Source organism: Myotis myotis, unplaced genomic scaffold, assembly GCF_014108235.1.
Source record: "Myotis myotis isolate mMyoMyo1 unplaced genomic scaffold, mMyoMyo1.p scaffold_m19_p_2, whole genome shotgun sequence".
NCBI lineage: Eukaryota > Metazoa > Chordata > Mammalia > Chiroptera > Vespertilionidae > Myotis > Myotis myotis.
The window spans coordinates 61,595,451-61,619,289 of record NW_023416324.1 but is presented as its reverse complement, the minus strand read 5'-3'; the positions used below and the strand labels follow the sequence as shown (position 1 = coordinate 61,619,289).

At 36.7% G+C, this 23,839-nt stretch overlaps 1 protein-coding gene across 2 annotated transcripts in view; it reads left to right on the top strand.

Moving 5' to 3' along the window:
• Positions 1-23,839, top strand: part of TTLL7 (tubulin tyrosine ligase like 7) — a 139,758-nt gene that overhangs the window by 55,173 nt on the left and 60,746 nt on the right. For both annotated transcript variants that reach the window (XM_036351279.1, XM_036351280.1), the window contains exons 6-10: positions 344-502; positions 5,467-5,683; positions 8,771-8,935; positions 13,374-13,532; positions 18,782-18,876. In XM_036351279.1, coding sequence (XP_036207172.1) covers positions 344-502; positions 5,467-5,683; positions 8,771-8,935; positions 13,374-13,532; positions 18,782-18,876 — 795 coding nt within the window. The remainder of the gene's footprint in view (positions 1-343; positions 503-5,466; positions 5,684-8,770; positions 8,936-13,373; positions 13,533-18,781; positions 18,877-23,839) is intronic.

Sequence of the window (23,839 nt, the reverse complement as noted above, 5' to 3'; positions counted from 1 at the left end):
ATTGTATTTAATTAATATCCTATATGTAAATTTCGTAGGAAAGAAACCATATTAACTTATATCCCCAGTGCCTGGCACGTAGTATGTATTCAAATAGATGATTGATTTACTAATAAGTAAACTAATACATAGGACAGAGAAGTGTGTCTATTTGTTTTTACTGGTGTGTCACCAGTGTCTAGAATAGTGCCTCGCACATCGTAGATGCTTAATAGACATCTGCTGAACGAACCAATAGATGAATAGAGGGATTTAAATCCTTGTAGTAAGTGTCAGGATCACAGGAAGAAAATTTAGGAAAGTTTGAGTAGAAATTACTTCTTATACTATCTCTAACTAACAGAATGATCAAGTGCCGGCCTCTGGATTATACCTTTATTCCTCGAACATGGATCTTCCCTGCTGAATATACTCAATTCCAGAACTACATGAAAGAATTGAAGAAAAAAAGGAAGCAGAAAACTTTTATAGTAAAACCAGCTAATGGTGCAATGGGTCATGGGTAGGTATTTTTCACCTGTAAATTATATCTATCTATCTATCTATCTATCTATCTATCTATCATCTATCTATCTATCTATCTATCTATCTATCTATCTATCTATCTATCTATCTATCTATCATCTATCTAAAAGCCAAGTGACTGGAATGACCAGAAAGACCAGTTGTTATGATGCGCACTGTGGCCGGCCAACCTCCCGCGGCCCCTGCCCCCGATCTCCCCCCCCCCCCCCCCCACCTAATCAGGGACAGGGCCAGCCGGCCAACCTCCCGGGCCTCTCCCCTGAGCCGGCCAGACCCCATCTGTGCACAAATTTCTGCACTGGACCTCTAGTGTATGTATGTATGTGTGTGTGTGTGTGTGTGTGTGTGTGTGTATATATATATATTTGGAGGGTGGGGGAATAAATGTGAGTATTCACTCATGGTTGAGTACTAATACAAAAAATATGATAAAATAGGGTTCTAACCACTGCTGTTTTTGGAACTAAATATTTAATGAGTCCTTTCATTCTGTCCCACAGGCTTCAGTAATTTAATTTAAAAATCAAATAAACAGATTGGAAGACCTTAATAGGAGACAACCTAATAGGAGGAAAAAGATGTTTTCTATTTTTTAAACAAAATTTGAATTTGTAATAATTTTAGAGTAATCTTGGATACCACAGAGCTAAATTGACTTGGAGAAAGAAATGGGAAGGGAGTTACTTTTACATGTGTCTTCTTTGCTTTATAAATACATTTTTTCCTTTTATTCAATTTATTGGGCTGACACCGATTAATGAAATTATACGGGTCTCAGGTGCAAAATTCAACAACTCATTATCTGTACACTGTATTGTGTGTTCACCACTTCAGGCCAAGTCTCTGTCCATCACCATTTATCCCCCCTATACCTTTCTCCATCTTTCCCAACTCGCCTCTCCCCTGCAATCACCATACTGTTATCCATGTCCATGAGTTTTTTCTCTTTTATGTTCAGTCCCTCCACCCTTTCAGCCTTCCAAAACCCCCTTCCCAGCTGTCAGCCTGCTCTCCAGCTATGAGTCTGTCTCTGTTTTGCTCATTTTTATCTCTGTACCCATGGTGATTGGATTGAAAATAAGTAGAACACATTAAGCTAAAATACCAAGAAGTAGACATGCTAGCTGAGAATAGATTATATAACTTATATTTCTTTCCTTTTGATTTCTTATGTCAGTTTTCTGCAATATACTTTTAAAAAATGTAACTGAGTCTGCTTTTAATAAAAACTCATGAGTCATTTTAATCTTTTGTTTTAAATGCTTTGGGTAATAAAGGTTTTTTGGAATTGTAGCTATTCAACACATTTCCCTTTAATTTTCAATCACAATCTAATCAGACATTATTTTTAACTGTGGTTTACTAGTTCAAAAAATAAACATGTAATATTAGTGGGAATTTTATGTTAATTGTTTAATGTAAAGTTGGTGCTCTATGTTAGTCTCAAAGAAAAAAATTTGGGGGCATAATTGAAGTTCCCATTTTTTCTCAATTTTAATGTTAAAAATAATGTTAAAATTTATTTCTATATACACATACACAAACACACTTAATGGTAAAACATTATACAGAAATATTAATCAGATTTGACAACAGTATAAAAAATAGCTGAAAAAGCACGCTGTAATGCAGTGAGTAGGTAAAGGACACCTCTGCCATCTGTGGAGGATATCCATTTCCTTGCTGATCTATTGTTTGATTGTCCTCTCCATTGCTGATAGTGGGGTGTTGAAGACTCCAGTTGTTATTGTTGAACTATCTATATCTTCTTTGAGTTCTATCAGTTTTTGCTTCATATATTTTGGAGCTCTGCTGGTAGGTGAATATATGTTTATAATTATTATGTCTTCTTGATGCATTGCCTTTTAAAAAAATCACTATGTACTGTTTTCTTTGTCTTTTGTAATAACTTTATCTGAAAGTCTATTTTGGTTATTGTTTGCATGAAATGAAATATCTTTTCCATTTATTTACTTTCAACCTATTTGAGACTTTGAATCTAAAATGAATCTCTTGTAGACAAAATATAGTTGGACCATGTTTTTTTTTTTTAATTCATTCTGCCAAATCTTGTTTTTTAATAAGAGAGTTAATCTATTTGTACTTAAATCATTATTGATAAGGGAAGATTTACTTCTACCATTTTTCTATTTGTTTTCTATGTCTTATATATAGTTTTCATTCCTTAATTCCTCCATTTCTGCCCTCTTACATATTAAATAATTTTCTAGTGTACCAATTTAATTTCCTTGTCATTTATTTAACTATATTTTTAATTTTTTAATGGTTACTTTGGGATTATAATTAACATCTCAATTTATAGCAGTCTTGTTTGGATTAATATCATTTTTCTTTCAATAGTAAAAAACAACAACAACAAAACACAAAAACCCCTGATCTTATATAGCTCTGCTCCCTTTTATTGTCACAAAATACATCCTGTTCATTGTGTATCCAATAACGTAGACTTATAATTATTGTTTTATGCAATTGTTTTAAATAATATAGGAAAAATGAGGAGTCACAAACTTAAACTACACTAATAGTGACTTTTATATTTACCATGAATCACCTTTAGTGGCGATCTTTATTTCTTTGTGTGTATTTGAGTTACTATCTAGTGTCCTTTTGTTTTGCCTGGAGGATTCACTTTAGCATTTCTTGTAGGCCAGGTGTACTAGCAAAAAACTCCCGCAGCTTCTGTTTATCTGGGAGTGTCTTAATTTCTTCTTTAATTTTCAATAGTTTTGCCAGCTATAGAATTCTTGGTTAAAAGTTCTTTTTTTCTTTTTCTGTCAGGTCTTTGAATATGTCATTTCACTGTATTTTGGCCTCCAATGTTTCTGATAAGAAATAAGCTTTTTATGTTATTGAGGATTCCTCGGACATTACGAGTAGCTTTAATCTTGCTACTTTCAAGGCTCTTTACCTTGGCTTTTGACAGTTTGATTATGTGTCTCAGTGTGGATCTCTTTGAGTTTGTCCTACTTGGAGTTCATTGATCTTCTTGGAATTAAGATATCTTCAGCTATTCTTCAAATATTATTCTTACTCTTCTTTCTCTCTCCTCTTTATTTGAGACTCCCAGAATATGTATGCTAATATTCTTGATGGTGAACTTTTAAGCTCTGATTTTTCTTCATTTTTTTTCTTTTTGTTCCTTAGATGAGTTAATCTTAACCAATCATCTTCAAGTTTTGCTTTTTTTTTTTGCATTCTTAAATATTCTGTTTAGCACCTCTAATGATTTCTTTATTGTTTTGTTATTGTACTTTTCAACTTCAGAATTTCTGTTTGAGTTCTCTCTCTTACCCTTTAAAAATAATTTCTATCTGTATTGATATTCTCAAGTTGGTGTGATAGCATTTTCATGATATCCTTTAACTCTTTGAATAAATTTAAAATAGTTGATTTCAATAGTTGATTGTTCAGTAAGCTCAATGTCTGGGTTTCCTCAGAGACTTTATGTTAATTGATAATATTACTGTGTATGTGTCATACTTACTTTTTTCCTTTGCATGACTTATAATCTTTTTGTTAAAAATTTGACATTTTTTTTCGCCTTAATAGGTTTGGCTCAGTGGATAGAAGGTCGGCCTGCGGACTCAATGGTCCCAGGTTCGATTCTGGTCAAGGGCATGTACCTTGATTGCGGCCACATACCCAGTAGGGGGTGTGTAGGAGGCAGCTGATTGATGATTCTCTCTCATCATTGATGTTTCTATCTCTCTCTCCATCCACTCCTCTCTGAAATCAATAAAAATATATCTTTAAAAAAATTGACATTTTTAATACTATAATGTAGAAACTCAGAAATTCAGCTTCTCTATCTCTTTGAGATAACTCAAAATTATCAACTGGCAGTAGGTTGTTTGTTGTTATTGTTCATGCTTGTTGTAGTTGCTGCTTATTTGCACAGTGGGTTTCTGAAATAATTTCGTAAAGTTTTTATTCTTTGTTGTATGTGGCTACTCTAATTCTTCTTGTGTTAGGTCAGTGGTCAGCTACTAATTGGATAGAGATTTTTTTTAAACATTTGGAAACCTCCCCTCCAAAAGATTTTGCCCAGTCTTTGCAGACGGATTGTGTGTGTGTTTAAGTTTGAGCAAGCCTTCTGTGTCCAGCTAGGCAATTATATCTCTGCTCAGCCTTTACTTCTACTTGTATAGAGCCCCCTGGTTAGCCAGAGCTAAGAGTTTAGGATCTTAGGATCCTGAGCAGGCACCTACCTCTGGGCATGGACATGGCCTTCTGGAGTCCTAGAAATATGTCAGAGCTTTTCAAAACCTATTCCTCAAAGATTCTCATTCCTCAGTCTTTCCCCCCAATCTTTTTAGTAGGTCTGTTGTTTCCTCCAATGGTTAGGCAGCAGGGACTAGTACATATGTCTTTAAATCTTCTTCATAATTGCTTACTTAAGTAGCTGCCTCAGCCTGGGGAGAGTTTCCACTTAGGCAAGATAAAAGCACCCCCTTTGACGTCCTCCAGGGAGCCACTACACAGGTTAAAAAAACAAGGCCACCAACAGAATATGATCTCTTCTGCTCCCTCTAGAATCAGTATCAGTACTGGAAACATGGGCTGTTGTTCAAGCCCACTGGTGAGCTGAGGGTAGAGAGTTGGTACCAGAGTAAGTTAAACTGCCCCAAAGCTGTTTTACATAGATTCAGCTGTGGTGATTTTTTTTTTTAAATTTTATTTTTACTTATTTTTTGATTAAATGATCCCTGGTTGTTACAAGCTTTTGGTTAGTTTCCAGAATTCCAGAAAATTTGATTCTGACAACTTTCTTATTTTATTGTTTTGCAATTCACTGTTTTTGTGAAGGCACAGACTTTGGAGTTATCCATTCCTCCGTATTCTTCTTGAGTATTAGCTATAACTTTGCAAACATCTTGACTCCGTATAAAATTGTTCTTTTGATTCTTTTTCTAAACTTAGGATTTCTTTGATAAGAAATGGTGACAAACTTCCATCCCAGGATCATTTGATTGTTCAAGAATACATCGACAAGCCTTTCCTAATGGAAGGCTACAAGTTTGATTTACGAATTTACATTCTGGTAACATCATGTGATCCACTAAAAATATTTCTCTACCACGATGGACTTGTGCGAATGGGGACAGAGAAGTACATTCCACCTAATGAGTCCAATTTGGTAAGTGATACCAAACAGATTCTATGATTTGATTCATAGATTCAACATGTACTTTTTAAAGAACCCATTGTGTCTAAAGGTTATATGAATGAAAGTTCCTCCTCTCAGGTTCTTAGAGTCTAGAACAGGGGTGGGGAACCTTTTTACTGCCAAGGGCCATTTGGATATTTATAACATCATTCATGGGACATACAAAATTATCAACTTGAAAATTAGCTTGCTATATTTGGTCAAGCATTTAATTGACTCACCCCTAATGCCTTGGCAGGGCCAGAGCAAATGATTTCACGAGCCCTATATGGCCCGCAGGCTGGACGTTCCCCACCACTGATCTAGAACAACCATTTTCAACTGATGTGCTGCAAAAATTTTTAAAACATTCAATACCTGACTGACTAGTCAGGGGCACTGTCCTTTTTGCCCTTAGATTATCAGATGAAAAAATGACAACAGGCAGCACAACAATAGCTTGTCCAGTTGTGAATGAATCAAAATTATACTTATTTTTTTGTCAGATTGGCAAGAAACGATATTTTTGTTGTGCTGCAGAATCTTAGTAATTAGTTTATATGTGCCATGAGATGAGAATGGTTGAAACTGCTGGTCTAGAATGATTGCATGTACAAACAGGACTACTTCCAACCTGTAGACAGCTTTGGGAAAAATGGAATATAAAAAAGGTGTCTGCTCCAGGAAGGCTAATCAGGAAAAGTCATCCCCTCTGGGTGCTGCGGACACAAGGATGGATTTCTAAGCACATGTGTGTATGCAGTAGCCCTGGATAGAAATGATTTTTCTATAACTATAAATGAAAAAAATAAGATGCCATTAGGAAGTATAGATAGAATGTTTATGTAGTTAAGTACAAAATGGCTAGTTTGTATTCAGCTCCTCAAGGAGGAGGCTGTACTTGAACAGTGTTTATACTTTTGTATAAGAGGTTTGGTTTAAACATATAGAATGTGGGAGAAAGTATATGAAATAGGGAAGGCAAAAGATATCAGAAAATAGAGTTATGTATTTTTGTTGGACTAAAAGAGAACATTGTAAATTTACATTGACCAAATGTGAAGAAGAGACATAAATGGTCTGTTTCATTGTGATTTTTAAGTCTATTAAACTGTAATTTATTATCATATTTTTTCATATAGTAATAAACTATAACTTATAGTTTATATAAAACAAACTTTAATTTATTTTTTGTATGTTTTGATTTATTATTAACTAAAAGTAAAAGTTTAGTTAACTTCTAACCATTTTTTAGAATTGTTTCCCCTTTTGACAAAGGCCTGGTTATTGTTTTCTTCCAATATTATGCACATAATTAACTCTATTAAGAATGGTCGTGTTTCTGCCCTAGCTAGAGTTCGATCCCTGGTCAGGGCACATATAAGAATCAACCAATGAATGCATAAATAAGTGGAACAACAAATCGATCTCTGTCTCTCTCTCTCTCTCCCACTCCCTTTATCTCTCACTCCCCTTCTCTCTCTCTCGCTCTCTCTCTCTCAAAAAAATAATAAAAAGGAATGGTTATATTTTCAAAATTCAATAATAAGGGTTGATCATAAATGTTACTATATTCAATGAATTAAAAAATTTTGTAAACCTGGCAGAGGAAGAGTAAGGGAACTGGTAGTAGGGGCTCCTTAAATATTGTTTAATAAATGAAAAAATAAATTCTTAATTAGTGGTGAGCACATATAATTCAAATGAGGAGTTCTGCATATTTGCTTTAAAGATTTTAAGACTGTAGACCTAAGTAATGGCAGTGAAAAAAATGTGACATGAATATACTTAGTTATTAACAAGCCAAAATACTAATCATGTTCATGAAGCATATATTCATTGTGATGCAACAATGCTACCTGAAGTCACCTCTAGGAGATGGATCATGAGAGCAGGATTTATAGACTTGATAAATGTTCATGGGAGATTGGTAAGGAGCCAATCTTTTTCAAGTTTATTTGAGAAAAACACTCAGCAAACATAAGGATATAAAGAGGCAAAGACAAAACAGCTCTAATATGGAGCATCATAAATGTGCTGTTGATCGTTCAGACACTACAGCACTGCATGGGGAACAGCATGGTCTGCTGAGTGCACTCTGTTCAGTGATGTGAACCTATGACACACGAACTCATTTTTTTGGTTGATTTTTCTTTGTTAAATGGCATTTAAATATATAAAATAAATATCAAAAATATAAGTCTTTGTTTTACTATGGTTGCAGATATCAAAAAATTCCTATGTGTGACAGGGCACCAGAGTTAAGTTAGGGTTTTTCAAAATGCTGACACGCTGAGCTCAAAAGGTTCGCCATCACTGCATTGATCTTGTTAACCAGTTACAGTGGCCTCTGCATAAGAATGGGGCAGAGGCTGTGTTTGCTAGTCCTGTCTTTTGGTTTATGCTACTTACTTGAGCTTTCATTTTTTAATGTTTCTTTGCTAAGACTTAGAATGTTCTCTCAGAAAATTCCTTTCCTAAACACAAATTTGAGTAAAAACTGTAAGTGACCGCCCTAACCGGTTTGGCTCAGTGCATAGAGCGTCATCCTGCGGACTGAAGGGTCCCGGGTTTGATTCTGGTCAGGGACATGTACCTTGATTGTGGGCACATCCCCAGTGGGAGGTGTGCAGAAGGCGGCTGGTCGATGTTTGTCATTCATCGATGTTCTGGCTCTCTATCCCTCTCCCTTCCTTTCTGTAAAAAATCAATAAAATTAAAAAAAAAAACAAAACACAAACAAAAAACAAAACTGTAAGTGACCAAAAAAGCGAACAAAAAAATGAACAAAAGAGCATTTTTCTTACTTAGCAATATACAATTTTACATTTTCATTTAATTACTCTATAGATTCTTATTATTTTAATGCTCTCTGTGGCAGATATAGATTACTACAGTCATGTTAAGGGAAACGTGCCATTCCATTTAGTTTGGAAATTTTCAAAGTAATTGTGAAATTTTCAATCTGTATATTTTAAACTTTAAAATCATCTTTCATCTTTGGATGCTTTTCTTTTCTGTGAAATCTCACGGTTCTAGAGTCTCATAGGTGATACCTTTGGTTCTTACTTGTTACAGACCCAGTTATACATGCACCTGACAAACTACTCGGTGAACAAGCACAATGAACGTTTTGAAAGGGACGAGACGGAAAACAAGGGCAGCAAACGCTCCATCAAATGGTTTACAGAATTCCTGCAAGCAAATCAACATGATGTTGCCAAGTTTTGGAGTGACATTTCAGTAAGAGTATACTATTCCACAATTATGACTGTCTTTCCTCAGATTAAATTAAAGGATCACCAAGCATTTTAAATAAAGAGCAGATTACATTAGATTGGGCAGATAAGGCATGTTTTCATGAAGGAAGTAGAATTTGGGATGGACCTTGATACATGAGTAGTATTTTCACTGCTAGGGATGGGAGAGGGAATTCTAGGTGGAGGTGAAAACGTAAGTAAAAGCGTGGAGAGGTATGAGAGTACTGTTAAGTGGTCCAGGTTGGTACATTTGGTATTTGTGGGAGATGCGTGGGGACTTATGGCTGAAAAGATATGTAGAGGCTAAATTTTAGGTCTGAAAATCAAGGCTTAACGTCCAGGCTTAATCAAGGCTTAAGGGAGGAGAATAATAAGGTCAAGGACTATGAACTAAAAAGGTACATCTGAAAAAGGGTGTAGAATGGGTTAGAGTGAAGACCAAGAGTAGGTAGAAGAGGGCCTTTGGGAGTACTTTTAGTGAAAAGAAAGGCCTAAATTGAACACAATAAAGGGGTAGCAATGAGGTAAACGTTGGGATTAATTGAATGTTCAGAATGGGAGAGAAGTACTCAGTGATTCTTCTGGTTTTAAGGAGTAATTATATAAGGGAGAATGGAGGTGGCATTATCTGAAATAGAGTAGGAAGGAATTTATTTTTGAGAAGATTTAGAACTTAGTTATTTGCAGATGAGGGAAAATAGTTTTACTTATTTATTTGTTTATTCATTCATTTGTCCAGTAAACATTTATTGCACCCATAATATAAGCCTATCTTTGTCTGATAATTTGAAGGTTTATAAATTACACCTCCGGTTCTTGAAAAACTTAGAGTTTGGCAGGAAAAACCAGCACAAATATTGTTATTGAAATGCAGTGTAGCAAGCACAACAGAGGAGGCAGCAGTGGATTCTGTGGGAGGTAGAGGAAACCACATACAGTAGCTTTGGGTCGGTGGTGAGAGGGGACTTCTTGGAGGCATTGACTTCCGAACCAAGCTTTTAAAAGTCCGTGAGGCTATGATGATGAATTTTACTTTAGATGTGTTGAACCTGAAATGCTGTCTCAAGTAGAAAGATCAAGCAGTCAGGAATGTGTTTGTGGTGCAATTGATATATAACGCCGTGGCAATGGATGAAATTCCAAAAGGTAAAGGTGAAGAGAAACAAGGAAACAGATAAGAGAAGATAACTTTGGCGAAACAGACCCTTTATTAATTCTAGCAGAAGTATTAAATAAAATGGTATTCCAAGTTAGAAGACCGTGTCTACTGAAAATAATGTGATTAAGGGCTATATAATTTGATTTGGCTTTTCTTTGGGGACAAATAATATATAATTTAAATAAATCTGTAATGGCAATGGACATGAAAGTTCATAGGTAGTTGAACTTGGTTCAGCTGAGAAAATCAGAGAGAAAAATAAGCATCATTATATTTATCTTTGGTTGATTGTTGATTGATGTTTGTTACTCCTTATATTTTATGTCACAGGACATAAATCCAAAGATTCTTAGATGTCAGACAAGAGAAAAAGAGTGACCTTTGCATAGAATCAATTAGGGTGCGCTGGGAACTGTGCTAATTTGAAGAGCATAAAAAAGAGGTCTGAAGCACATAGATACCACTCAGCACTATTCTATTGGTGCACATGATATTTTGGGCCCAGGGTGGTTCATCTCCTAATTTGTCAATAGAAGCTGTAAATCCCCAGATTTGTAAATATTGACAACCCATTCAAAAGTTTTAAAAATGTAGGACTCATGAAAAATGTTTGTCATCTGGATTTGGTTAAATGCCCACCAACTTGTTTACTTTCTATTATATCTTCCTGAGAAACTACATACCTCCAAACAAAAATTTGATTACAATAACCCTATGTTTATTTACTTATTTATTTTAGCAAGGCCAATTCTGTGGAAATTTCAAAAAATGTTCTAATGATAGATTTACTATCATAGTGGATTAGAAGACTCAGAGTTGAGAAATTTATGTTGGGGCAGTTGCTTTTTGATGGAAGATCATATGGTACATGATATTGCCTGGACGATTTAATGAGTAGGTTATTTGATGATTAGACCAAGGACATTTTATATACTCTCCAATATTAATTTTTCTTAACCAAATATTTCATGTCCATATGGGAATGTCTTTGTAAAAAGGTGGCGCCTGTTGGGCTGCCTTGGTGAAGTATGTATAGAGAGAATCAGTCAGAGAAAAGTGAGTATCATGAGCTTATAAGTGGTACTTTTTCCACATGATTAAATTGGGAGAAGGTTTAGAAGTAATACTAATATTATTAATAGGTTAGGCAATTAACTTTTCTGTTATAGCCTAAAGTATAACTTTCAGATATGACCTAAACATGACCAATGTGAGTCCATTAAGGTCTGACACATTCATGATCTCCTCCATAAGTGGCTAAATTTTGCATCACTTTTGCCTACCTTAGTTAGAATGTATATTAATAATCTATAAGTAATCGATTACTTAATAAATTAATAAATTTATATAATAATTTAAATAAATTAATAACTTATTAAATTATTAACTTTTCCAAGTACATTTCTTACATTTATCTTGTCAGATTGTCTGCATTTACTTAGTTATTTAAAATTTTGTCTTTATTCAGAATTACATATAATTTGTAAAGATCTCTCTGTTTAAGGTGAATCAACAAAATACTATATTATAAAAAGAGAACAATAGGAGGAGGTAGAGAAGGCAAATGTAGTAGATTTTTATCGTAATGTTAATAGCTTACAAATTTTATGAATTTAACTTAGGAGGCTTTTTTTAATGACCTCTTTTTTGGGGGGTAATTTTTTAAAAAAGAAACTGCCTATATCTAAAAACTAGCAATACCTTCCATGAAGCACAGAGATGTGTGTTTTTGTGCTTAACAAGAATGAATAAAAAATCAACAGAAAATCAGGCCATAGAGATTAAAAATGATTGTAATGCCTTTTTGTATATTTTGTGTACAAATCTACAAATCATATTTCAAAGCAATGGTACTTGGAAAAGAATTGGTGAAATTTGATTTTTGCTTGATTATATCATTCCTGATTTCACATATACCTGCAAGCTTGCCTTTATATTTCTAAAAATGTGTTGTTTTTTATGTAGAAAAAAACAGAGATCGGTAGGGTCTATTAATTCCCCTCACTGTCTTGTTCTACACAAACACGTATTAGCCAAGGTTTTAACTTTTTTTGGTACTCTCCAGTTGTTTTAGTAATATTTCCAAAGATTTATATGGAGTGCTTTTTGTCTTTCATCTTTAAATTCTTTGGTGTTACCTTTAATTTGTTATTTTGAATAAAATTTTCTGAGAACAACCTCATGGGATCTCTGACCCTTACTTCCAGATAGCATTGGGGTTGAGATTCTGGGTATCAGTGAGGTTAATTTCTGCCTTCCATTTTTCTCCCATACGGTTAAATATTGCGCCCAGCTGGTAGTGGGATTTTGTGTCTGACCTGACATATGAGAGGACTTCTAGTGGAATAATAGAATAACTGTAACAGTAGTCTAGTTAAGTTGCTAACACTTAGTTCAGGTTCAGTGTGCTCTGGTTGCTACACTGAGAGTTTCACGTGGAGTCTCATTTTGTCCCTTCGTCAGTCTTTTTGCAGCAGGTGTTATTACTATTGCCAGTTCACATTTGGCAGCAGTACCTGTAGAGAGGCAGTTCCAAAGGCAATATATTCTAAGCAAAAGCCAGTGGGGCAGCTTTTCAACAATCCATAGCTTGTTCTCCAGCTTCAGTTAAAACAACTTTTTGCTTTATTGGCATCAGTAACTCAGCCCCGTCACATTCTGTGTCCTCACGGAAAATGATGCCAGCCAGCTCACTCAGTGGCAGTATTGCCTCACTGCACGAAGAAACCCAGCTCTCTGGGGTTCTCCCCTCGCTCTTTCCAGCCGATGTCCAAGTGAACATTCTATAATGTCGTTTGTGAGTTAGTTTACTCATTTGTTCACAAATGTTTTTGAGCATCTCCTGTATGTGAGGTACTATGGTAGGCACTGGGATGGGGTTGTAAATCAGACACACAAGGACCCTGCTCTAACAAAACAAGGAAAAGATCGGCTGGTTCTGTGCTGCGAAGTTATGCAGTAAGGGCTGATGGGTGGCGGTTTTGACCCCAGGGTCAGGGACGGCCTCTCTGGATATCAAGGATGAAGACATAGGCATAGGGGGAGAAGAATGTCCCAAGAAGTGGAACAGTTACTGAGATGATCCCAGAGGAGACAGGCATGGCGGGAGCTTGGCGGGTCCGGGAAGAGTTGGATGGAGGGAAGTCAGGGCAGTGGCGGGGCTGGATGCCCCAGGGCTAGTTTTAAGTCCAGGCCTTATTGCCACGTGTGTAAATGAGAAAGAAATAAGGCATTTTCACCTTTTAAAAATCTGTGCTTGTAGGAGCTGGTGGTTAAGACTCTGATTGTGGCAGAGCCTCATGTCCTGCATGCTTATCGGATGTGCAGACCTGGGCAGCCTCCGGGGAGTGAAAGTGTCTGCTTCGAAGTCCTGGGATTTGATATTTTGTTGGACAGAAAGCTAAAGCCGTGGCTTCTGGAGGTAAGGCATTTTTAAGAAGAGATGTTATCACTGTGCATTAAAATAAATGTTTTTAAATGTGTACTTGGCACCGTTGTCTCGTTGACTGAGCAGAAAGAGGCCTGAATGGAGTGTGTGGGAGAAAGAGAATGAAAATTCATGGAACAGAACAGTTCTAAGAAAGATCAATATTTCTTTGATATTACTTTTCCCAAAGTAGTATTGAATTTCTAGGCCAGGAATTTTGAATATCTATATGGATCTACTTTTACTGATTTTTTAACTACTTCCTCCAATATTTTCTCAGCCTCAGGGCTCCTACCACTTCATGACGTGTGGGTGCTATCTTTCCTCTCTCTATGTGGGCACCTGGGCCCCGGGACCACAGCCTCTCTGTCCTCAGTGTGTCTCCCTTCACGCTCTCGAAGAGAGACGCTCCAGTGGGTTCATTAATCCTGACACCCAGGTGGCTTGAATGTGCCATTATGGCCATATCACATACCTGGGCCTCCCCTCAAGTCCAGCCCATCAGCTGTGTGCCTTTGGACTTGCTGCCCGTCCCTGCTATGGGCAGAGTTGTCATTCCTTTTATTTATAAAAGGTCACATCTGGAAAATATAGAGTAATATACAGGAACAAATAAAAATGATCTCTTTAAAGATTTTTTTGTACCTTTCCTTCCAGTCTTAATTAATTTATAATATATCCAGAAGAAACCTTAGGTCGCAGAGTGTATGGTCACAAAGTACTGTATGTAGGAAACTTTATCAGGAAAACAGCACATTTCCAAACACTTAGTGCTTACAAGATTAGTTATATTTTTGAGGAATATATTCCTATAGAACATATCAGCAGCAATTACCTTTCATTTTAAGTTGGATTATCTCTCTTTTTTGTTGATGATTTAGAAGTTTGCAATTACATCTTTAATATCAAGGCTTGCAAAAGTAAATTGAATGAGTGATAGATGAGATCAAAACATTCAAAATATATTCTTTGGGAAGAATACTTTTCCAAACCACAGGGCCGATGGTTTCCTGTGTGAATTGAATGTACTATGAGTAAATAATACGTATATTTCCAATTACAGTTTTGTCAGGTGTTCAAATTTTGCTCCTGCTTGGGCCCTAGAAATAAGATGAATATGAGGAATGTTGCTTGCCCTTTAGCTCCCTCCATTGGATATCAGAGCACTTGGCTGCACCATGTCTAGTGTACTGAGACCTGACATTGTCCAGGGTTATTGTTTTGTCTGCAGTCACCCTTTCCTGCTCTCAGCTGTATTTTTTTCTACCCCTGATACTTGTCTTTTATCCTTGATGGGTGGGGAAGAAGTGAAGGCACATGCAGGAGGTAGAACTGCAAGAAGTGCAGGGACGAATGACTTTATAGACATTTATAGTTTTTAAAAGCAGTGGCCTAATTGGAACTTAGCTGGGTAAACCAGAATTGACTGAATGGTTGAATTCTGTCTTGTTTTGTTTTTAAGGCTCAAAATACCATTGTTTGCATTAATGTTTCTTCTGCTTTATTTTGTCCTTCATTTTCAGGAAAATAAGAACCATTACAAAATTCCACAATAACCAATGGCTAAATACTATTGTTTGCATTAACATAGTTTCATTTTCTATTCATTTTTTTTCATCATTTCTGGATCAATCAGAACCATTAAAAAACTCAAAGAAAGCAAACACACAACTAAAAGCTGTGGAGAATGAACATTTAATTATATTAAAACAGTGAAAAGAACCTTATGTAATGATTTTGTTTCTTTGTAATTTCAGCTGCAATGGTAATGGTTCTAAATATGTAGTTAAAAACCTTTTGGCGCCATCCAGTGGAACAATGGAGAAGGTGCTTCTGAGAATGCGATAACTTTTAGTTCACTGGTATAATTTCCAGTAATGATTTGTAGAGGCAAATTGCAGAAATTTTCAAGGATAGAAAACATTTTTAGGGAAAATCATTGAATTTGGAAGGATATGAATACTCATACTTTAACTGAATTAATTTCTTTTTAAAAATATTTTTAATTGATTTTATTTTATTATTATTTTTTAAAATATATTTTATTGATTTTTTACAGAGAGGAAGGGAGAGAGATAGAGAGTTAGAAACATCGATGAGAGAGAAACATCGATCAGCTGCCTCCTGCACATCTCCTACTGGGGATATGCCCGCAACCCAGGTACATGCCCTTGACCGGAATCGAACCTGGGACCCTTCAGTCCGCAGGCCGACGCTCTATCCACTGAGCTAAACCGGTTTCAGCTTTAATTGATTTTAAAGAAGAAGGGAGAGGGAGAGAGAGAGAGAGAAAGAAATATCAATGTTTCAGCTGCCTCCTGCTTGCCCCACACTGGGGATCGAGCCTGTAACCCAGGCATGTGCCCTGATGGGAATTAAACCATGACTTCCTGGTTCACAGGTCGATGCTCAACCGTTGAGTCATGCCAGCAGGGCCTTGAATTAATTTCAATAAGTCATTGTGCCAGTTGGTAGAGATACAAGAAGAATAAGACAAAACACTTGTGGGGACTCAGATGTGTGTTTTATGGTAATGGTTGTAGGTATAAGGAGGAAGCAGGGTGCCAGCACAAACAATAAACTGACTAACCTCTCTGTGTTCATGTGTGTATTTGAGAGTGAAAACAATCTTTGCAGAAGAGGGAAAACCTGAGCAAGGTATTTAGAAGGTGGGATAGGGGTTGGGGTTTGGAGAAATGGGGGTAGGGTGGGGAGAAGTTACTGGGCAGAGGGAAGAGCACTAATTTAGGAGCACAGAATCTATTCTGGATACTTTTATATGTGCATGAAATGATTGTGTTTGTTTTGATAATACAGCTATAATTTGGACAGTTAATAAATAATACTGATTTAATTTGCTTTCTAATAATTTTCATTTTCACACCCTTTTACAAGCTGCTGAATTTTAAGACTATGACATTGGCTAGGTTTTGTCTGTTTTAGAATTTAGGCAGTGAAAACTAGAGAAGCCATCAACATTACAGAGTAGAATTTTGGCTGTATGAAACCCAATTTTCAGAGTTTCTTCTGTGAGCCATTTGTGGTTCTCATATTTTTTTTGTACCACGCTCATAAAAATTTTAAAAATCCAAGACATTAATTGAACAAAAGGTGTTTTTTCAACCTTTTCATGTATTAGTTTAATTGGTTACATTTCTTCATCAACCAGTTTCTTTTATGTGATAGCAGGAGGAAGACTTTGAAATAGATATGAGAGAGGGGTTTGAGATTGTATTGTCCCAAATTACCATTCTGCAGAAGGGATATGCCTGGCAGAATTCCAGACTGCAGTTTTAGAATGGAGCACCTAAGGGATTCATTACAGATAACATTTCAGTGAACCAATTAATAATTGTCAGTTCCTAAATATTTGGTTAATTTTATAATTTGTTACTTACATGTAATAGCAGAACTATCGTTGTATTACAAATTCTAGAGATTTGAGTCACTATGGAATGGTTGAAACATTTTTCATATAAAAGACATTATCCTTTCTCTGCACTTTTAAGAGATAACACTTAACAACACTTGAGTAAATGGATGTTCTTGCAGTTACCAAGCTACTCCCTTCCCTAAGAGCACAGCACACAGGCGGGAATATGTTAATCACCTTCTGAATCAGAAATTATCAAAGGAAAAATACAGCTTGGCATCTATAATAATAAAAGCATAATATGCTAATTAGGCCGGACATCCTTCCGGACATCCTTCTGGATGACCTTCTGGACGAAGCTGGGGCTGCGAGGGAAGCCCAGGTCCCGAGGGCCTACTGGCACCTAGAGGGAAGCCTGGGTCCCAGGTGCCAGAGGAAGCCGGTGCTGGCAGCCAGGGGAAGGAAGGCCTACTCTTGCACAAATTTTGTACATTAGGCCTCTGGTATTTCTATAAAAAGACTATCATGCATCTGTCAAAATGTTGACATGGAAGATTTTCATGATACATTGTTAAAAGGAAAACTTGGATTATAAAATAGTATAATTAAATATAGACATTTATTGGGAAGGTAAAATGAATATTATAAATATGCATAGCAAATATCTGGAATACCATTTATTAAATGATTAACAATACACTAGATAGTCAGGCTACAGGTGATCTTTCTGTCTTTTATTTAGCTTCTATTAACTAATTTTTCTGCAGTGATCTCATGCCACATTCCTAATTAGAGGCATTTGTATTTCTGAATGATTTCTTAAGTTTAATGTGTTTTTTTCGTTCAACTGCCAATTGTAAAATGCATGTCATCAACTACCTTATCTCTTGTGGTGATAGATTTGTATCAGACAGCCCTTGCCTATGACCCGTAGCATGTGTTTTTGGATAGCCTGTGGGGTTATCTGGTGGTCATGAAGCTAAGCTGCAGTTGTGAACTCAGCAGTGTTTAATTTTCTTAAACACCTGCTGTTCCAGTTACATTTTCATAACAACAACAAAGACAAAAAAAAACAACAACAAAACTCCAGCTGCCGAAGTGGTAGTATATTGTCTAATGGATTTCTGGGTACATAGAGTTATTTTTTGCTTTTTGTCTAATGAAATCCTGGCAATGATGTTGGAAATGACATCACAACCACACATGGCTCATTTATTCCCGTGAGTCCTTATATAGTGAGAAAGTTCATGGAGGCTAGTTTGCAGCTGCCCTTAATGGTATCTTCTGAGTAATATGTAGCTAGTGTCTTTGGAAATGAAAATTGATAAATCTTGTCTGATTCAGGTGGGAAGAAGCAAAATTTATTTTTTAGTTAGTAATGGAAGGATGAGTCACTTTTACTTCTCTGAAGTTAAAACTCAGAGTGCTTGGGGTAATTTGGTTGAAGAGAGTAGAAAAGAGGGGGAGAGCAGATATGCTGACCGAAGATTCTGAGCCAAGACAGCAGGAGGAAAGGGGTGGTCTCCTTACGCCTCCTTACGCCTCCTTACGCCTGGCTTAGGGTGATGGGGAAGGGAGGCTTGGCAATAGTAACCGGTCCATTACCATGCAGAGCTTTGAGGTTTATTATAGAGTTCTTCTACTGGTTGGGGATCCCACATTAGATTAACAAATATGTATTGAATACAGGGCATCCCAATATATACACACACTTTGAATAATTATAAAGGCAGTGTTTATTAAAATTCATTTCATTTTCAAAATTGAGCTATCAGCTTTTAAAGTGTGTATACAATTTTTTTGGGAACACCTTGTATTTTTTGGCCTACCCACAATTGCTTATTCTCATTGTTTTCTTTGTAAATTTTAGATCAACAGAGCTCCGAGCTTTGGGACTGATCAGAAAATAGACTATGATGTAAAAAGGGGAGTGCTGCTAAATGCACTGAAGCTCCTCAACATCAGGTAAAGTATTTCCTCCATTTTTTGGAAAATTTTCACCACATCTGACAGAACATTCATTTGTACATGGAATTGGCTTGAATTTTTTTGTGTTTTATATTTTGAATTACTCAATTCCATTTATTTTTTTCAAATATCCTTTCCTCTCTTCTAACACACAATATTTCCTTCTCCTCATTTAAGGCTCTGAACCTACAGTAAAAAATATGGTTAAGTTAGAGTATTGCTATACTTATCCTATATAATAAAAGCCCAATATGCAAATTGACCAAACAGTGAAATGACCAGTTGCTGTGATGTGCACTGACCACCAGGGGGCAGACGCTCAACTCAGGAGCTGCCCCCTGGTGGTCAGCGCACTCACTAAGGAGCAGCTAAGGAGCAGCAAGCCGAGCCATAAGGAGCAGCGAGCAGGCAGGCAGTGAGAAGTGAGGGGTCCTGGACTGTGAGAGGGATGTCCGCCGAGGCGTCAGGACTGCGAGAGGGCACAGGCTGTGCTGAGGGAACGCCCCCCCCCCCCCCACCCACACACACAATTTCGTGCACCGGGCCTCTAGTTTAGTAATATAGAATATGAGGTTGAATTAGAGAGACTGCCTTTGGAAACGCTCTAGATTATCTCCTCACCTTAGAAGAAACTAAAATAGAGAGGTCATTCAGAAAGTAAAAAATCTCAAACGTGGATTTTCTGCCTTTCTCTCCAGAAGTCTTCCCAATATATATTGTTACCTGGGTAAACAGAAAAGAGAGGCAGTTGTTAAGTGAGGCTTAACCTTCCCATTGAAAAGCATCAATGCGATCCCCCCCTTTTTTTTAAGGATGAATAATACTCTGTTGTATTATGCACCATATTTTCATTATGCATTCATCCACTGGTGGGCATTTAGGTTGCTTTTGTCTTGGCTATTGTGACTAATGCTGCAATATATATGGGAGTGCAGATATTTATATGAATCCTAATTTCAACTCCTTTGGATATATACCCAGAAGAAGGGTTGCTGGTTGCAGTGTATATGATCATGGATGTCAAATATTTGTAACGCTATTATATGGGAAAGCTTTTGGCTCATAATGAAATAAATATTTTAGAAGTTTAACTGAACTTCTCAAAGAAGTAATGAAATGTTTGCAATTTTAAGTGTTGAAACAGCATTTGGGTGTTGGGTTAAAGGACCGCTAAGGTTTTTTGATCTTAGAGATTTTATGATTTCAATTGATTCCACTTGTCATTTTAAGAGCTCTAAAGAAGCTGTGGGATGTTTCCATGAAATTTGTTTATGTTAAATGTTTCCAAGCATTTAGCAGATGCCTGATTGAAAAGTACTTTTCATGGGAAGCATCATTAGAAAAAGAGATAGACATATACATTTGTTCAAAAATGTTCATATGACTCCTCCTTTTGCCAGATTAAAGAATGATTTGCCTAAATTCTACTGATATCTCAATTATGTTAAAAGAAATGAAAAGAAAAAATAAATTTTTATTTATTTAGCTTACACAGTGTATCATTATTTTGAATTACTTAAGCAATATGCCTACACTTATTTATTTATTTATTTACTATTACTGTATAAGGAGGCCTTGAATTTTCTTTTTTTTCCTGGCGTGTCTTTTGACTTGCCACCCACGGGTGTTTTTGGTCTTCTTAAAAGTGAGATATATACATTGAAACAGTGAGACATCTCTAGGCTTAAAACGAAGGGAGAATTGGACTTCATCTTTCTTAATTTTCTTAGTGTTGTTCCACTAAGAGAATTTAGCAAAATTCATACCATTTAGAGCTTATGCTAATGAAGCTTAGGTTGCAGCTGTGCCTTTTCTCTCCATCCAGATGGAGGGCTCCATGGGCATATGTGTTAGACTTGTATTTCACTGTGGCAAGGTATACGATGGGCACATCATGGAAACATAAGCAGGAGCTGAGAACACTAGGAAAATTCTTGCCTATTTATTAAATATTATTGGATTAATTTTTATATGGACTATTTTACTTTTGGATAGAATAAATTGTTCTGTGATTCCCTATTTATATTTATTTTAATCAGACTATCACGATGATTTTTTTATTGTGTTATGTTTCTGCTCAAGAACCTAATTGGATTTCTATTGCCAACACTTAATCTAAGTTCCTTTCATAATATAACTTAATCTTAGCTTTTTCATCTTATTTCCTATTTCTCTCCGACCAAAACTGTTTTATTTAGGCTGATTATCACATTACTAGAGGCCTGGTGCGTGACATTTGTGCACTTGGCGGGAAGGGGTCCCTCAGCCCGGCCTGCTTCCTCTCGCAGTCCGGGACCCCTTGGGGGATGTCCGCTGAGGTGTCCTTAGTGCTGCCTTGTAGGTAGGAGAGGCTCCCACCGCTGCTGCTGTGCTCACCAGCCGCATGGCTTCTAGCTGTGCGGTGCTCCCCTCATGGGAGTGCACTGACCACCAGGGGGCAGTTCCAGCATTGAGCGTCTGCCCCTAGTGGTCAGTGTGTGTCATAGCAACTGGCCGTTCGGTCGATTTGCATATTAGGGTTTTATTATATAGGGTTTTTCTCACATGTGTAGCCTATTCTCGTTGATGATTTATTCTGTTCCTTATCCTGAATGGCTTTCCTTACTGCCTATGACTCTAATTTTATCTTTTATTATGGTGTATTAGCACAAGTTAATCTTTTCTTTCTTTGAACTTCAGGAGGAATTAGAGTCTGCATAGGGAATGTCTTATTGCTTTGTTTACTCTTTTATGCTTTGTGCTCTTTTAGTTGGGCATGGCAGATTTTTCCTTTCAATTTGATCTAAGCTCCTTGAAGTCAAGGAGCATATACTTTGCTATTCTACACAATTCTTTTAATATATATATTTTTTATTTATTTCAGCTAGAAACAGAGAGGGGGAGAGAGATAGAAACATCAATGATGAGAGAGAGAATCATTGATTGGCTGCCTCCTGCACACCCCACACTGGGGATCAAGCCATAACCTGGGCATGTACCCTGATTGGGCATTGAACTGTGACCTCGGGGTCATAGGTTGATGCTCAGCCACTGAGCCCATGCCTGCCAGAACACAATTCTTAGTATGATGCTTTACTTATAGTATGGCTCCATATGTACCCCAAAATTCATAGTGTAAATGTATACTTTCCGTCTCAAGAGAATCGAAAAGCGTGTACTGGTGGTATATAGCTCAGAGTATATATATTACAGCCCCTGAGAATACTGAACCTCATATTGAGGGGTCAGAATTGATCCCCTTTGTACTTGGATGGCACAATGTAATTTAAGTTCAGATTCAGATAATTTTCTGAAACATTTGGCATGGGGTCTTCAGAGACAAGAGAGTACAAAAGGGGCTATATGCAGAACAAGAGAAAGAAGAATAAGTAAAGGTAAGTAGTAAAATAGTAATAAGTAAAAAAGGTGCTTTTTCAGTAATAAAAGGAAAAGGCAATCTTGTATATTGGGGTGTTGGTGTGTTGATAAGAAGAATCGTTTTTCCTCCATAACTATTGTATTAGAATCATTAAAATTGAGTCTACAAAAGATAGTTATAGTCTCATGAGTTCTGTGAGTCTGAAATACTGTACTGTTTATTAGTTTAGTTCAGATTAGATTAGGTTACATTAGATTATCTGACCCTTAGTTATGACATGACTAGTTCACAGGCTACATGTATATGGTGTATGCAGCAATCATGCTACCCTGCCCTTGAAAATTGATTCTCACTGGCCTCTTTGACACTCTACTTTCTGAATTCACTTAACTTTGAGCATTTCTCTGTCTTCTATGATTTCACTTCCCCCTACTTGTCATTTTTTTCACTGCATTCTTGCCTCAGCCCTCTTTTCCTCTGTGTCAGTCTCATTCATTTTTGTAGCATCTTTTGTAACTCAGACACTGGAGTCCCAGGTCTACACCTGTATTGAGGTACAGATTAGGGTCCTCTTGACAACTCTGCCCACTCTTGGGCTCTGGTCTTGCATTTGCAGATCTCTGCTGAGCATTTACCCTCGATGTTTCTGGTCTAATAGGGGCTCAGTTAATTTGTAATGAGTGAGTGAACTAGTAAGGAAGTAAGTTAATGAATGAATGGATGAGTGATCTGATGACACTTTAAATTCAATATGACCAGAAGTTGAATTATCTTCTCCGTTCTTGCTGGGTTTCTCTCTTTTCTTCTGCTAATGATGTCAATTATTACCTCCAACCCACAAAAGAAAAACCTTTTCATATATTTAATGTGCATTCTTAGCTTATATTGTACTAGAAGATGGAGATAGAAAAATTAGTAAAATTTTCTCTCCTTAAGTGGCTCAGTTATTAAAAGGGAAACCATATGCTCATAGAAAAGTACTTATTATATAATATAAAAGTACTCAAACCTAGTTTTGTGTCTTGCTTTGCTTTGCTAGTTAATTGTAAAACCATCCATATAAATGTTCAGGCTACAAAGCTGGGAGTTATCATTAGTTCCTTCCTTTTTTTATGAATCAACTGAACCCTGTACAGTGTATGACTACCATTTAATTTTGTAGTCCCACTTAGTTTAATGACTTCTCATTTCTCTCCTGGATTATTTTACTGGCTTTCTTCCTTCTTCCAGTGCTAACCCCCGCCCCATTTTCCAGCCTCCACTCTGTGGCTCTGCGGATCATTTGACAAGTGTTAACTACTTCCTGCAGTAGGGACTAGGAATTCAGTGTGTACCATGATTCCTGGGTTTCTAGCTTGGGCAACTTGTTTGACAATACAGTAATGATTTAGATAAAAATTTTAGGTGAGAAACAGATTTAGAGGACTGATGGGGGAAGGTAGAGAGAGATAGTTCAGTTTTAAACATGCTAATTTTGAGGTTCTCTGTGAGCCCAGGCAGAATTGTTAACTGGGAAATCTGATATACAGTGCCCCGGGAGTTAGAGATATCTATTTGACTGACAGCCATGTACAGATTGCTGTTGGGTCTAATGGATGAAAG